The 14952-nt window shown below is 43.0% G+C and overlaps 1 protein-coding gene across 1 annotated transcript in view; it reads left to right on the top strand.

Annotated features, from left to right (window-relative positions):
* The window catches only part of UBAC2 (UBA domain containing 2), a 99088-nt gene extending 86260 nt beyond the window's left edge, over window positions 1–12828 (top strand). The window contains exons 8-9 of the mRNA XM_077343826.1: window positions 9451–9573; window positions 12213–12828. Of these exons, the coding sequence (XP_077199941.1) occupies window positions 9451–9573; window positions 12213–12320 (231 nt within the window). The 3' untranslated portion in view covers window positions 12321–12828. The remainder of the gene's footprint in view (window positions 1–9450; window positions 9574–12212) is intronic.
* Window positions 12829–14952: the final 2124 nt, after the last annotated feature.

Genomic DNA, 14952 nt, shown 5'->3' with positions numbered 1-14952 from the left:
TTTCGGGGCAGGGGGAAGTGCTGGTGGGGATTCTGCCCCCCTCCCAAAAGGCTCTTCAAAGCCTCGGCACGCCTCAGCAGGCCTTTTCAGGGCAGTGGGGGGAAAGCACTCTCTGCACCACTCCAGGCAGCCCTGCCAAGGCCTGGCAAGGCCACAGCCAGAGCTGTTCAGGGTAGCGGGAGCGCTGGTGAGGGCTCCCTCCCTCCTCCCCATCCCCACTGCCCCCAGCTGCAGTCCCTGACACTCCACCCTTCTTCCCAGCTCCAGCTGCCTGCCTACCTTACTGCTGACTGATATTTCTTCCACTGGAAGTAGCTGAAGGGAGACATGGCAAGGGGCAGGACATCCCTCCTGATTGGCCATTCACTGGACAGATGGCCAATCAGGGATGGGACAGCCAGGACAGCCTCCATGACTGGTAGTTAGGCGATGAGTCCTGGCTCCTCCCAGCACCCTCTTACCATTTTATTAAGAGGAACAGATTTACGTTTTTTATAGTCTTCCTTTCTCAGTAATACTCCAGGCTGATGGTATAAATCAGTGCAAGTAGAAATACAAGTACAGGTTTATTTATACGGTCACAGATCAGAATGCAGAAGAAATTTAAAAACTTTTAGACAATATAAAATTAATTTTTAAAATTAAATTAGATAAAAGGACATGGTGATTGTGGCTGTGGGTGTTTTATCATTCTGGTGGGCTTGAATCACGTGGACGCAGAATTTTGCTACCTTGAGGCTTTTCATCCTTGAGTAATTCTTTGGACCAATCTGCTTCTGTTTGGTATGGTTTCCTGTCCAGAAGTGGCTGGATAAGCTTGCTGCAGGGTGTGGAATTCAGAGGGCAGCAGCAGAAGATGTGTTCCACTTCCCCCCCCCCTCCCTTAATGAGCAGGTGCACCATCGCTCTGAGGTTGGAGTTCTTTTTTATCTGCCCCCCAGAAATACTGTAGGCATAACCAAGCATCCTGCTATTATAAAGGCTCTTCTATATTTATTTATATCAATTGATGAGAGACAGGCAGCTGGTTTTAATATATATCTTGTAGCTGGCAATGAGAGAAAAACTGGAGTGTTTGCCATGTCCATTTGCCTCTCAGTGTCTTCTGATTTTTGCCTGAGGACTCGCTTAGCCAGATCTTCACATAGTCTAAATAAGTGTAAATCAATACTGTCAACAGGATGGAACATCCAATAAGCAGTGCAGTAGGGTTAGGATTGCAGACATCTGAAATGTATTCAATCTCTTTACATTGATGGGGGGGCATTATAAGAGTGAAAAATATGCAAAGCTCTTTCCAAAGCTATACAGGAAACGGTGGCAGAAGTAAGAATAGAATTAAGTATATATTGAGTATAATTATGCACTGCTATGGATGGTGATAAGAAGCGTGGTTTTGCCCATCTTGACTAATGAGTTGCAATTTTAATCCTCTCTGGAAGCCACCCAAAGATTTGAAAAGAGGCATGGAAGTATAGCTGTAAATGAACTGGCTGCTCTGCATCAGTGGAGAAGGGAGAAGGGCACTGATGGAACTGAAAAGATTGTTACTGTGCTCCCTCCAAGGTATGAGTCTCCCTAGCACCTGAGAAATAGCACCGATAGGTCTGACACCTTCCCTGCTTATGAAGACTGAGGGTTTCCTGTTAATTGAGGTGTCTTCTTGAGAGTCTAGCTTTCTTCAGCTGACTAAAGCTAACGTGGCACGCTGCTGTTACCAGCATGACTAATTATTTCAGTGCTGTTTCAGTCATATTTATCTCCAGTCCTCATCACAAATCTCCACGTAGCAACATTATTACTGCCATTTTAAAGAGGGAGAACGCTCTGAAATTTTAATTTTGCCATATGACCATGTCTGGCCAGTGGCATAATGTGACGTTTTGTAATGCTGCACAATATTGAATAGACTTGGTATTACATAGTAACTGGTGCCTGTTTACATGTTACAAATGTTTGTGAGTTATATTGACCTGAAGATCACTTCTCTAGTATGAATTGAGCATCCCTCTCCCCTTTTTTATTTCACGCATCGGTGGGAGTGGTTTTGAATGGGGAACAGGTATCATCCCATCATGGAATCTGAACTTCAGTGAGAAAAATTAGCCCCAGTAGTAGTAGTAGTAGTAGTAGTAGTAGTAGTAGTAGTAGTAGTAATAGTTTGTTCTTATATTCCACTTTTCTCTACCCTAAGGAATCTCAAAGCAGCTTACATTTGCCTTCCCTTTCCTCTCCCCACAACAGACACCCTGTGAGGGAGGGGAGGCTGAGAGAGCCCTGATATTACTGAAGAAGAAGAAGAGTTAGTTCTTATATGCTGATTTTCTCTACCAGAAGAAGCCTCAAAAGTGGCTTACAGTCGCCTTCCCTTTCCTCTCCCCACAACAGACATCCTGTGAGGTGGGTGAGGTTGAGAGACCCCTGATATTATTGCTCGGTCAGAACAGCTTTATCAGTGCTGTGGCTAGCTCAAGGCCACCCAGCTGGTTGCATGTGGGGGAGCAACCCGGCTCACCAGATTAGAAGTCGGCATTCCGAACCACTACACCAACCTGGGTGTCATCAAAACTCTACCAGGTGTTTCAAAGATATGAATCTGAACATCAAACTACCAAACTAGCAAATGGATTAAACTTTGCTACCACAGTTCATAATATGAAGTACCTTTCCTGTCAGGAGATTTACACCCAGTTTGGATTTTAGACTGGGCTGTGACTTGGCTGCCTCTCATCCATGTTCTTCAGAGGAGTGCTGTCATGCTTTGGGGTTGGGAGGCGAATCTCTTCCAGCCCAGACTTTTTAGAGATTCTGGTTGCTGTTGTTGTTTTGGGAAGGGGCATCATCTGAGCATGGAATTGGGGTCACTAATGGTGGGCAGGTAGTTGTGAATTTCCTGCATTCTGCAGGGGGCTAGACCAGATCACCCTGCAGACCTCTTCCAACTTCGTGATTCTGTGAAATGATTGTATTTTTCTATTAATAATCTGAAAATACATGTTGATATCTTTTTGTTTGGTCCTTTTTGTATTGTATATTGAAGACTGCTTCGTTATTTATTTATTATATTTATTATATTTATTATATTTATATACCGCCCTCCCCGAAGGCTCAGGGCAGTTGTTAGCATTGTCTGGGAAACAGGCATACTTGTCAACATTGGGTGGGAAACTTTGTACTATAAGAACTTAATTGCTGGATGGACCAGTTGCTTCCACACATAACATTACATATCTGTGCATATTAATACTAATATGAATGTGTTAATATGTGGTACTAGGGGAGAAACAAGATTTAAAAAAAAACTTTCAGGAGTCAAAACTGCAATAAGAAAAGATGCACACACAATCAAACATGTCACCAAAAATGTATTGAGTACTTGTCCTTATTTGTGAGCTCTTACATATACTTAGCAGAATTTAAGATGAAGCCATATATCATTAAATATATGGGACCTACATTGGCTATTACTTTAAAAAGCTAAAGAGCAATTAACAAAACAATACATGCCAACCTTTGGAAGCAAACATAGGGTAGAAAAAGCACCACCCAGAGGGATAAAGAATCCTAGACGACAAAAATAGATCCCTTTTTTAAAAAAGGAAGCTCTGCTGAGAAACAGGACTTATAGGCCCAACAGGAAGGAAACCAAAGGCCTATAGATTCCTTTCAAAATATGTCTGAGAGGAAGCATGGGGAAAATTTGGCCGGCTTCTGAGGTACACAAACACCATGGGGAATAATTAAAACTGAGTTCTTAAAAGAAATCAAATATTTTTCAAGGGCCTTGCAATTAATGTAAACCACAACTTGTTGATGTCAGGTGGCAGTTCAGTGATGCAGATGCTAAAAAAACAGGAAGGGTTGGGCATTGACGATCATAAAGCACGCTTCATTCTGTCCAGTACTGCTTAAATGATGCCAGTGAGGGGACGCTCACTGCCTCCTTAGGCAGACAATTCTACTGCTGAACTACTCTTGACTGTAAAAAAACATTCCCCTGATATCTAGCCATGTAGTTTAAGCCCATTACTGAGGGTTCTATCCTCTCTAGCCATGTAGTTTAAGCCCATTACTGAGGGTTCTATCCTCTCTAGCCATGTAGTTTAAGCCCATTACTGAGGGTTCTATCCTCTCTAGCCATGTAGTTTAAGCCCATTACTGAGGGTCCTATCCTCTCTAGCCATGTAGTTTAAGCCCATTACTGAGGGTCCTATCCTCTGCTACCAACAGGAACCACTCCCTGCTCTCTTCCAACTGACAGCCTTTCAGATAATTAAAGGTAAAGGTATCCCCTGTGCAAGCACCAGGTCATGTCTGACCCTTGGGGTGACGCCCTCCAGCGTTTTCATGGCAGACTCAATATGGGGTGGTTTGCCATTTCCTTCCCCAGTCATTACCGTTTACCCCCCAGCAAGCTGGGTACTCATTTTACCGACCCCGGAAGGATGGAAGGCCGAGTCAGTCAACCTTTTTTTACAGTAAACCTTGAGCCGGTTGCTGGGATTGATCTCATGGGCAGAGCTTTCAGACTGCATGTCTGCTGCCTTACCACAAGAGGCTCTTCAAATACTTAAAGACAGCAATTCTGTCCCCTCTCAACCTCATTTTCAGGCTTTCGCATAGAAACTATAGCATTTAAATGGGCTTTGAAGTCTTTTTCTGAATAGATAGAACAAAAGGTAAATCCTGCAGGTCGGGGAAAGGATTCTCCAAAAACACCATATGTCAAAGGTTGGAAATCCCCCCCCCCCAAAAAAAAATCTTATCCACATTCTTCTATATTATGTATAACCCATTTTTCTTCCCAGTAAGGACTTCAAATTGATTACAACATTCTCTCCTCCTCCATTTTATCTTTACAGTCCCTCGACTAGCCTAACATCATGCAGCATGCTTCTATGGCAGAGGGGGGATTCGAACCTGGATTGCCCAGATAGATCCTAGTTTGATATTCTAGCTCAGGGGTAGTCAGACTGCGGCCCTGCAGATGTCCATGGACTACAATTCCCAGGAGCCCCTGCCAGCACCAGAATTGTAGTCCATGGACATCTGGAGGGCCGCAGTTTGACTACCCCTGTATCTAGCCACTATGCCACAGTGGCTCTTGTGGTATGTTTTAGCTGAAACTATTCTAACTTGTAGGTGAAAATCTATTTAAAATCATTGAAATTTCAAGTTTATCTTTCCATAGATATAGAAGCTTTTATTAATCTACTACTAGACCACTTCTTTTGTTCTTCCCTTCCATTGTGCATGATTAGCTTGCCTCGGGAAATTTGTTTTTCAGACACATTTTCTTCTCTCTCAGGGTACTACGTTATGTTTTGTGTGCTACAAGAAGGACTTGCATGCATGCATCTTTAATGTTTGTGTGTGTGAGAGGCTGTGAAGCATGCAAATAACTGTGGCTTTTGAGGTGCTGACTTCATGTCCCAAGGTGCCCTTGGTTTCTTAAACTGCAAATTATGTCAGTAGTGGTCTAGCTTTTGCATGGTGGGTGTAGGGGTTTGTGTGTGTGTTTGCGTGCGTATATATGGTTAACCCCAGCTTTCATCCGATGACAAGGTAGTATTAGAGCAGCTACATTTTGCTCAGCTGAAGCGTCTGAGCTGTTTTCAAGGGCAACCCCAAATGAATACATGATTGGGCGTCACCACCCTACACCATTCTCTAAGCACTGTGAAGTTGAGTGTTCAGTTGCGTCAAAACAGCGGAAAGATCCAGCAGAATTAATATTGCGGCATGTCCCCTATCTGTCTGCAATCCAAGATTGTCCATTAGAGCAACCAAGGCCATCTGTCTTCTGTAATTAAACCTGAAGCTAGATTGAAAAGCGTGAAGGGCAGATTAGTCATCCCAGAAACTTTGGAGCATCTTTACTACCAGCATGCTGTAATGGTTAAAGAGTGGTGGTTCTAGAAAACTGGATTTGATCCTCCTCCACATTCAGCCAGCTGGGTGGCCTTGGGCAAGTCACAGTCCTGTTAGAGCTGTTCTGACCAAGCAGTAATATCAGGGCTCTCTCAGCCTTACCTACCTTCACAGGGTGTCTGTTGTGGGGAGAGGAAAGGGAAGGTGACTGTAAGCCGCTTTGAGACTCCTTTGGGTAGAGAAAAGCAGCATATAAGAACCTCTTGTTGTTGTTGGTGGTGGTGGTGGTGGCGTTGTTGTTGCTGTTATTCTTCTTTCTTCTTTTTCTTCTTCTTCGAGACTCCTTTGGAAAGTGAAAAGCGGGCTATAAAAACCAACTCTTCTTCTGCCTTAATTCCCCTAAGAAAGAAAAGATTTGAATTGAGCTGTAATTGGCCATTGTCTTTTGTCTAGACAAGCTGCTTTTAATAAATTGTAGGTAACAGCCTTCTTCAGAAAGTATTCTCAATAAAGAAGAAATATTAATGAAAGTTCCCACATTTGTCTTGTAATATTTTCTCTGCTAGGATAGATAGGACATCCAACGATATGTGACAGCCTTCACAACACTCAAGATCTTACCAACATCATGTAGGGATACCAGACTATCATTCTGGAGGGGGATGTAGGGGGAGGAATGTGAAGCCCTCATTTTTGACTTAAGTATTCCCAGAAAGTGGGCACTATTGTTATTGCAAATTTTCACTGTAATGGGATCAGGTTAAATTTTTTTAAAAAATAGAGAGGGGAGAGGGCAGGAGGAGAGGCGGATAGTGGGCGGAGTTGATATGTCATCACTTGAGGCTGGAATAGAGGAGAAAGCAGATTTTAATCCTCACTGAATAACTCCAAATTGCCTTGTAAGGTGCAGGGAGGAATCACAGTTTCTGAGGATCCTAAAACCATGCAGTAAATAGGGATTGCATTTGGATCTGCTCCATAAGAGCCCGATTTTTTGTAAAAGATTCCCCCCCCCTCCCGCGGGACTTTAGGAAGGCCACTGCAGCATTTTTTGCAACTGTGGAAACAGTCCAAGTATGTGTGACTGGCCAAAGTTCACTCATGAACTTCCCCCTCTTGAAACGACTCCCCACTCCCCCACAGCATCTTCCCTTTTGTTCTTTTCTCTGGTTTCTGGTGAAGCAGTTGTTCCACAGCAGAGGGAAAGGCATTTTCTGTCCAGTTTCTCAGCAATGTGCTGACGGGGGCCAGTACCCCGTGCTAGAAACATCCGCAGTTAAACTTAGAACATCAGAACTTAAAATACCAGCAGCAGAACTAATAAAAATAATTTGAAAACATTTCTATTCCCTGGAGAGAGAGTGTGTGGGCATGAGTGGGTATAGGGTGTGGTGGTGTGTCACTTGCAAGTTTGAGCCCTTGTTCTCCTCAGGTATTTACCGTACCATGGCAGTGCATAAGTTTGGTGAGGAGTCTGTTTGGTAAGGTGGAGCGGAGCCCCAGTGCCTCAGATCTGAGTTTTTCATGGCCATACACACACACACTCACATTTTTTTCAGACTTCTAGCTTTTTCTCCTCTCCAATTTGATGCATGAGAACTGGTGACATAAAAGCGTTCTGCGCTTCCTCTGAAACCCTCTGTTCTTTTAAAAATTATTTTAATTTAATATAATATGCTAGAGTACCAAGAAAGGTATTAGGTGCTCCGGACACGAATAATGTCCTTTTCTCCTCTGTCACGGAAGCTCTACCTGTAATCATGGTTGTTTGAAAATTGGATGTAGTTCTACGCATATTCTGGGGTTCCTTTTTAGCTACCCTTTGTTCATAGACCTTTGGGGGGAAAGTACTTAAAAATTTTTGTTAAACATTTATTGGGTGATATATGGTCATGTCGACCTGTTTTTTCACCCCTACCAAAATGGCCAAATGATGGGCCTGGAGGGGGTGGGAAGGTGAGGGGCTCTGGGTGGGCTCGTACATGGCTGTGCTTCTCAATCTTATCTTGCATGATCACACCACGTCTGGGGTTTCTTGAAGCCTGAAGAATGTTTCAGGGATTTCTCAACAGTAAAAAAGAAAATGAAGTTGCATTTTGCTGGCACTTGTTTACGTAATCCTGTTGTAATACAAAACAATCCGTTCTGCTTGAGAGGCAGTCACTTGGCTAAGGGAGGATTTGAACCCACGGCTCCCAGATCCTAGTCTTAGATTCAGATGACTAGTCCGTGCAAAGTCTCAAGCAATCCTATTCCTGTTATAGGATCATGACATGTCAGTAGTAGTGAGAAGGTTGATTACATTGTGAGATAATGCTTTATCATTGGATTGTTTATGTATTTGTTTATCATATGGCGTGTGTGTAGTGTAGCTAGAAGATCCTACAATTGTAGGATTGTCCAGCAGCCAGGCAAGAGATGTTCAGAGGTGGCCTACCATTGCCTGCCTCTGCGTCATGGCCCTAGTTTTCCTTGGAGGTCCCCATCCAAATACTAACCAAGGTTGATCCTGCTTCGCTTCTGTGATCTGATGAGATCAGGCATGTCTGGACTGTCATTGGACTAAGCAACCATTGTGGTAAGAATACCAGAGTTTACTGAGAATGCCAGTCTTACCTGTCCTAGTTATACAGTTTGCCCGTGAAAACTGCCGTTGAAGTTGAGTGTGGTCTCATGGTGTAGTCTGATACAGCCACCTTGCTGTAAGCTAAACAAGAAAGAGATGGGGGGGGGGGGAGAGTGGTATGCTGGCAAAAAATAAATTTATTTTCTAATGCTTCTCAGGGTCTAGTCATTGCCTAAATCAGGCTTTCTCAACCAGGGTTTCGTTTTGACCTTGGAAGGGTTTATCGAATGGGTGGAGGTTAATTAAGGTTGTATATATATATATATTTTAAATTTCTTAAATGTTTATTGGGTGACCTGCCCACCCCTCCCACAATGGCCAATGGTGGACCTAGAGGAGGTGGGAAGGCGAGGGGCCCAACTGGGCATGTACACAGCTCTGCTTTCCAGCCATATTCTGCACAATTGCACCACCTCTAGGGTTTCTTGAAATCTGAAGAATATTTCAGGGGGATTCTTAATGGTAAAAAAATTGAGAAAAGATGGCCAAGATGAACAGCTGCCGATGTCTTCTGCTTTGAAAGGGAAATGGGATACAAGAGTCATCATGAATAGCAAACCTTTTAGTTACATCCTGCATGTTAGAGAAACTTGAAAGCAGGACATTTTCCCCATAGTCAAAACTATGCATATGAAGATTTACCTTGTACTAAAGCTCAGTTCTCTGGAACCAAGGAGCCAAATTAAAGATTGGACTATAGGAATCAGGCTTGGTGTGTGTGTATGTGTGTGTGTGTGTATTTCCAGTGGCAACTTAGCATATTTATCTGCCTCACCAATTTAAAATGTTGTTTACTTTAACACATCTTATCTTGTTCTGGGGATATCTGCAGAATTTCTTACTAGGCTATTAAGAAACCCAATTGCAACATTCAGGGTCTTGACTTTGCCTAGTGGAGACTGCGTTGTCTTCAGCCATAACAGCCATTTGTCCTTGTGATTTTTTTTAAACAGGGTGGAATGATTAACTGGAACCGTCTCTTTCCTCCTTTACGTCGCCGGCATGAGGCAAACTACCAGGATAATCGGCAGACTGAACACGAGGTCCTGCCTCCAGCTGAAGTGTCTGAAGAACAGGTGAACTTTTACGCTGTCTTGGCTAAAGCCAGGATTTTGCAGCTTGTGATGCGATACTGGTTCTCTTAGCGCAGATCTACAGCTTCCAGTGTTCTGTCCTTGGGTCAGTAGTACAAAGGTGTGCCTTTTCTTCTTGGGTATCGTGACACTGAATACCGGAGGCCCGCCCTTTCTGGAGGCTCCCAAAGGATAGAATGCAAAGATGAATTTTATTTTAACATCAGACTTGAGGCAGACATATTTTCCATTTTCCAGCCTTCTGCTGTGCCAGATTTCGCTGAATCAGCTCTCCAGAAGCCAGCTGAGTACCCATATATACTCAAGTATAAGCTGACCCGAAAATAACCCGAGGCACCTAATTTTACCACCAAAAAAAAAAAACCTGAGAAAACTTATATATATAAGTTTTATATAAGCCTAGGACAGGAAATGCAGCAGCTGCTTGTAAATTTCAAAAATAAAAATAGATACCAATAAAATTATGTTAATTGAGGCATCAGTAGGTTAAATGTTTTTTGAATATTTATTTAAAAGAAAAACAGTAAACTAGCTCTGTAGTGGAAAAGAGGGTCAAGGTATACTCGAGTATAAGACGAGGGGGGTCTTTTTCAGCATTAAAAAATGTGCTGAAAAAGTCGGCTTATACTCGAGTATATATGGTAAATGTTAGCAGGGTCATAGAGGCCAGATGGCTAGCTAGGCATGCATGCATTAAAGCCTACAGGGGACAAAGGTAGCGAGGTGAGGTGGTGCCGCTGATACCTTTTTGCATTGCGAATTTGGATACAGCAAAGCAGAACATACAGTCCCATGCATACAAGTTGTGTGAATGGCATCCTCTTTTTAAGTCTCCAGCAGCCTTGCTGATGTGAAAGGTACGCCACAAAGCTTTGAATTCTGCAGTCTGTATCTGCTACTGTAATTCTGCAGTCTGTATCTGCTACTGTAATCTATGGCAGGATATGTAAATAAAAATTCATATTGAGAAGGGTACTTCAGCTTTGTCCTTATTGGCTTAATCCCCCCCCCCCTCAAAAAAAAAGTATCTTCAGGTATACTGTAATCATACTGGTAAGTTGTCTGAAATCTCAGTTTTGGAGGCAGATAGCCAAAGAGAAGGCACCATACTCTCAATGGATCGTTTCTTGTATAGTTTTAAGTTCTATGTAAACCGCCCGGAGCCTTCAGGGAGGGCAGCGTATAAATGTGAAAAATAAATAATATTACATATAATTTACACAAGAGAGTCTGTTATGAACCCCGCAAAATAGTAAGTTTTACTTAAATGACTATGTGTGAAGTATTGTGATATTTGGGATATCTTGAATCTTGTAGTACACTGGTACAATGACTCATCCAACTCGTGGATGGGCAATCAGTACATTGGCTGACTAGTTAGGACAGAGGTAGTCAACCTGTGGTCTTCCAGATGTTCATGGACTACAATTCCTACAAACGCTGGCAGGGCTCATGGGAATTGTAGTCTATGAACATCTGGAGGACCACAGGTTGACTACCCCTGAGACCGAGAGATAGATCTGCAAGACTGTGTCACTCTTCCTATAACACATTTTCAACTAAAAGCAAGCAGGGAAATTCTTGTAAAAAATCATTGCAAGATGAATAAGCATGAATGAGACATTATTAATCAGTCTCCTAGCTGCCTTTATAAATGTCTTCTTCTAAACTATGGAGTTTATTAACATGCTGTGGAGTTTATTAATGTACTGTGATTTCTGACATAGAACATCATATCTAGAATCTAGATGAGGCATTTTTGGGGACACAAAGACTTGTGCCCCCATGGTACAATTTCCACGTCACCTCCTTTTCCAATCTATGGCACCCAGAAGTGCTACCAGGAACGGCATTTCACAGGGCATTTCAGGCTGCCCTGGGAAGGGGGGAGAGGAAAATAGCAGTACATGGGAGGAAATCCTCATGCCCATGGAAATGTTAAGTCTGCATTGGGTGGGGTTTTTTCAGACCCGATGTGACTTTGTCAGTTTGTTAGGGAGCCTTCAGGCTATGAGTGCATCCAACAAAGAAGCAACATAAATAAAAGGAACAAACTCATTGGTGCTAAAATGGTTTCTCACATTAATTAAAAGCATGCGTTAGACCAGGGACTGCAATCTTGGGCCTGTTTTTGAACAGTTCTCTAAAATGGGGTTCCCCAACATGGTGCCCATGGGTGCCATGACACCCATTAAATGTTTTACAAAAAGTGGGCGGGGTCTGATGGGGCCGTTGCTCAACTGGGCTTCTGATTGGCTATTGGAAATCTGATTAGCTGTGCGGATTAACATGATTTCACTTTGGTATCGGTTTTATTCTCTGACACTTTCCTGGTATATTTGCAAAAATAACTCCGTCCATCCCCTGCACTTAGGGATGTGCTTGAGTGTGTGTGGCTCTGCCTCCTGTCATTGGAGTCACCTCCTCTGGTGGCCATTCTGTGGTTGGGCCCAACAACCTGTATCATAATTCCCAAGGTGCCTACAAGCTGAAGAGGTTTGGGGACTCCTGTTCTAAAACATGCATCGCATTGGCTGCTGGTAAGAATTCCGGATGGAGGCTTTTCCTATTTTGTGTCTTTCTATTTATTTACATATGCATTTGTCTTATATCTCGGACAGGTCGCACGGCTCATGGAAATGGGATTTTCCCGGCTAGATGCTTTGGAAGCTTTGAGGGCTTCAAATAATGACCTTAACGTAGCTACCAACTTTCTACTCCAGCACTAACAAGTGCCTGCAACGATGAACTTTAAGCAATACTTGAAGTGTGCTGCCCAAAGGAGGACCACGGCTACCCGCTGGACAGACTCCTGAAGGTTTAAGTAACAAAGAAGAAGCTCTTGTCCTGTCTGAGACATCAGAAGAGTGATGAAAACACGTGCCCCTGAAAGGGGGTACTGACTGGCCAGGCTTCTCTTGAAAAGTACTGTCACCATGTTATAACTTCGATATTTATTTTGGAAAGTTGGGTGTTGTTTCAAAGCATGAAGTCTGCGACCATTCCTAGTAACTAGGAAGTGGGAGAAACCAAGAAAGCTTAGTGGCGGTAAGACGGAGGCTTCTTTTGCCAAACTTACAAGATTCTTTTCTCTTGTATGACGATTCTTTTTTTTCTAATCATAAATATTTTTGAATACAACGTTACTTCCATCTGCTTTGTCACAGCTTTAAGAAATGTTCAGAACTACCTGGTCATGTGATTTCAATAAAGGGAGAGCGGCCTGCTGTATCAGTCTTCAAAGGGTTCTTTTCATGTTTATAGGGCGAAAAGTTCTTCTCCATTCTCTATTTTTATAAATGGTCCTCTTGAATATTGACAGGTGATATTAAGCAGCCACCTATGAGATAAATTTCAGGTTGCTTCCAAAAAATTGTGACTGGAGCTTCGCTTACAGGACTGATCTTTCCAACCTCTTCCTTTCCACTACAGGTCAAGTGTTCCTGAATATACTTGGGGTCTAGGGGGACCCTGCATTGGCCTGGGTGACTCCCATCTTTGCTAGTTGCTCTCTGGGGAACTTTCCCACTCTCATGTTTGTTAGCAGGCCCTTATCCACAAGGCCTGGCTTGTTTCTTCCCCTCCCTAGAAGCCCGATGCAAGATGTTCCAGGCTCATGCTAGTGTTTGGGATAACTTGATTAACCATTCTCTGGGCTCGCAGCTGCACTTTAGGATATAAAATGCCTACTTGTAGTTATGTTCATTGTCTCGGGGATTTGGTTAAGTTCCGCTATGTGTGCCTGTCTTGAGAGCCAGCGTGGTGTAGAAATTAAAAGCGGTGGCCTCTAATCCGGAGAACTGGGTTTGATTCCCCATTCTTCCACATGCAGCCATCTGGGTGACCCTGGGTCAGTCACAGTTCTTTCAGAGTTCTCACCTACCTCGCAAGGTGTCTGCTAGCGGCTTAGAAAGCCCTTCAGGCAGTAAGAAGAGGGGTACAAAAACCCAGTTCTTTTTCTTTGAGGCCAGGTGATTGGAGCTCATCCCTGAGTCTGCTTTGATAACTCTGATGCTTTATTAAAGCCCTTATCTTAAATAAGCCCAGATCTCCCATATCAGTTCTTTGGGAACTTCTGCAAACCTATAGAGCCCATGGCCAAGATCCATGACAGACTCTCAGGAACTTCTTGGGGTATACTGGAGCAGTCTTCAGTGGGGGTCAAGAATTAGCAAAAATGCCCCCCTTTCTTCACTAGCTGATAACGACTTTGGATAATCAAAGATAATCCAAATAAAAACCAGGAATTGTAGGCACAAAAGTGTATTTGTAGATAGCAGCAAGGTCTGAATTCTCTGCACATTCTCTGTGCTATTCTGAATCAGATCTTTGCTCCATCAAGATCAGTATTGCCTACTCAGACTAGCTCTTTGAGGTCTCAGGCTGAGGTCTTACCTACTGATCAATCTTTTTAACTAGCTGTTGTGGACTGAACCTGGGACATTCTGCAGGCCAAGCACATGTTCTGCTGCTGAGCCACAGCTGCTTCCCATTGGTTAATTTCTTGAATCAAAGTGTACTATACCTGCCATCATGCCCTCTACACAGAGTGTATAATGTGCATATATGCATACACTCGCTTCATGCTGCTGAGAAATATATATATATAATATTGGCACAGACACCTGTAAATGTGTTGGGTCTAAAATGTTCCATTCTACTAATAATGAAACCTTCTACCAGTACAAGGGAGCTTCCACCAGCAGAATTTACCTGTTGTGCCAGAATAAGGCTCCATGCATCATCAGAAGGGTTATTTAAATGGAGGAAGGCTCACAAGTAAGCGGATCAGAGAGCAAGTGTGGTGAAATAGTTAAAGAGCAGTACTCCTCCACATGCTGGGCGACCCTGGGCTAGTTCCAGTTTTCTTAGAGCTGTTCTCACAGAGCAGTTATAGAATCATAGAGTTGGAAGGGGCCACACAGGCCATCTAGTCCAACCCCACTAATTGCAGTTCCAGTAACCTTTTCAACTGCATATTTTATTTCTTGTCAGTAAAGCTCTCTTTCATGAAATGATAGGGAGGAAATCGTTTCCATAGAATTAAGAACACTGAAAGATCTCATAACATCTAGGTAATCGCTTTCAAAAATAAGCCTTAATTTTGTACTGTGTATGTTTCATGCATATTTTTTTCCCCAAACACTGTGGTTTCGTAGTCTCTGTATGTTGTTGAGATGTTATCTGATATATTTATCTGGTTGATCTGTCAGATTGAGAGTGCCTTCTGCATGCTAGTCTTCTGTGGGTGTCATATCTAATTTCAGAATCACATGTCTAAATCATTTTATAGCTAGGACAGCACTTGCAAACAAGAGCAAGATTGGAAATAAAGAAAAAACAACAAACTGTCAGCAGCAG

This window comes from Paroedura picta, chromosome 6 (genome assembly GCF_049243985.1).
Source record: "Paroedura picta isolate Pp20150507F chromosome 6, Ppicta_v3.0, whole genome shotgun sequence".
Taxonomy (NCBI): Eukaryota; Metazoa; Chordata; class Lepidosauria; order Squamata; family Gekkonidae; genus Paroedura; species Paroedura picta.
This window is presented reverse-complemented; position numbering and strand designations above follow the sequence as displayed.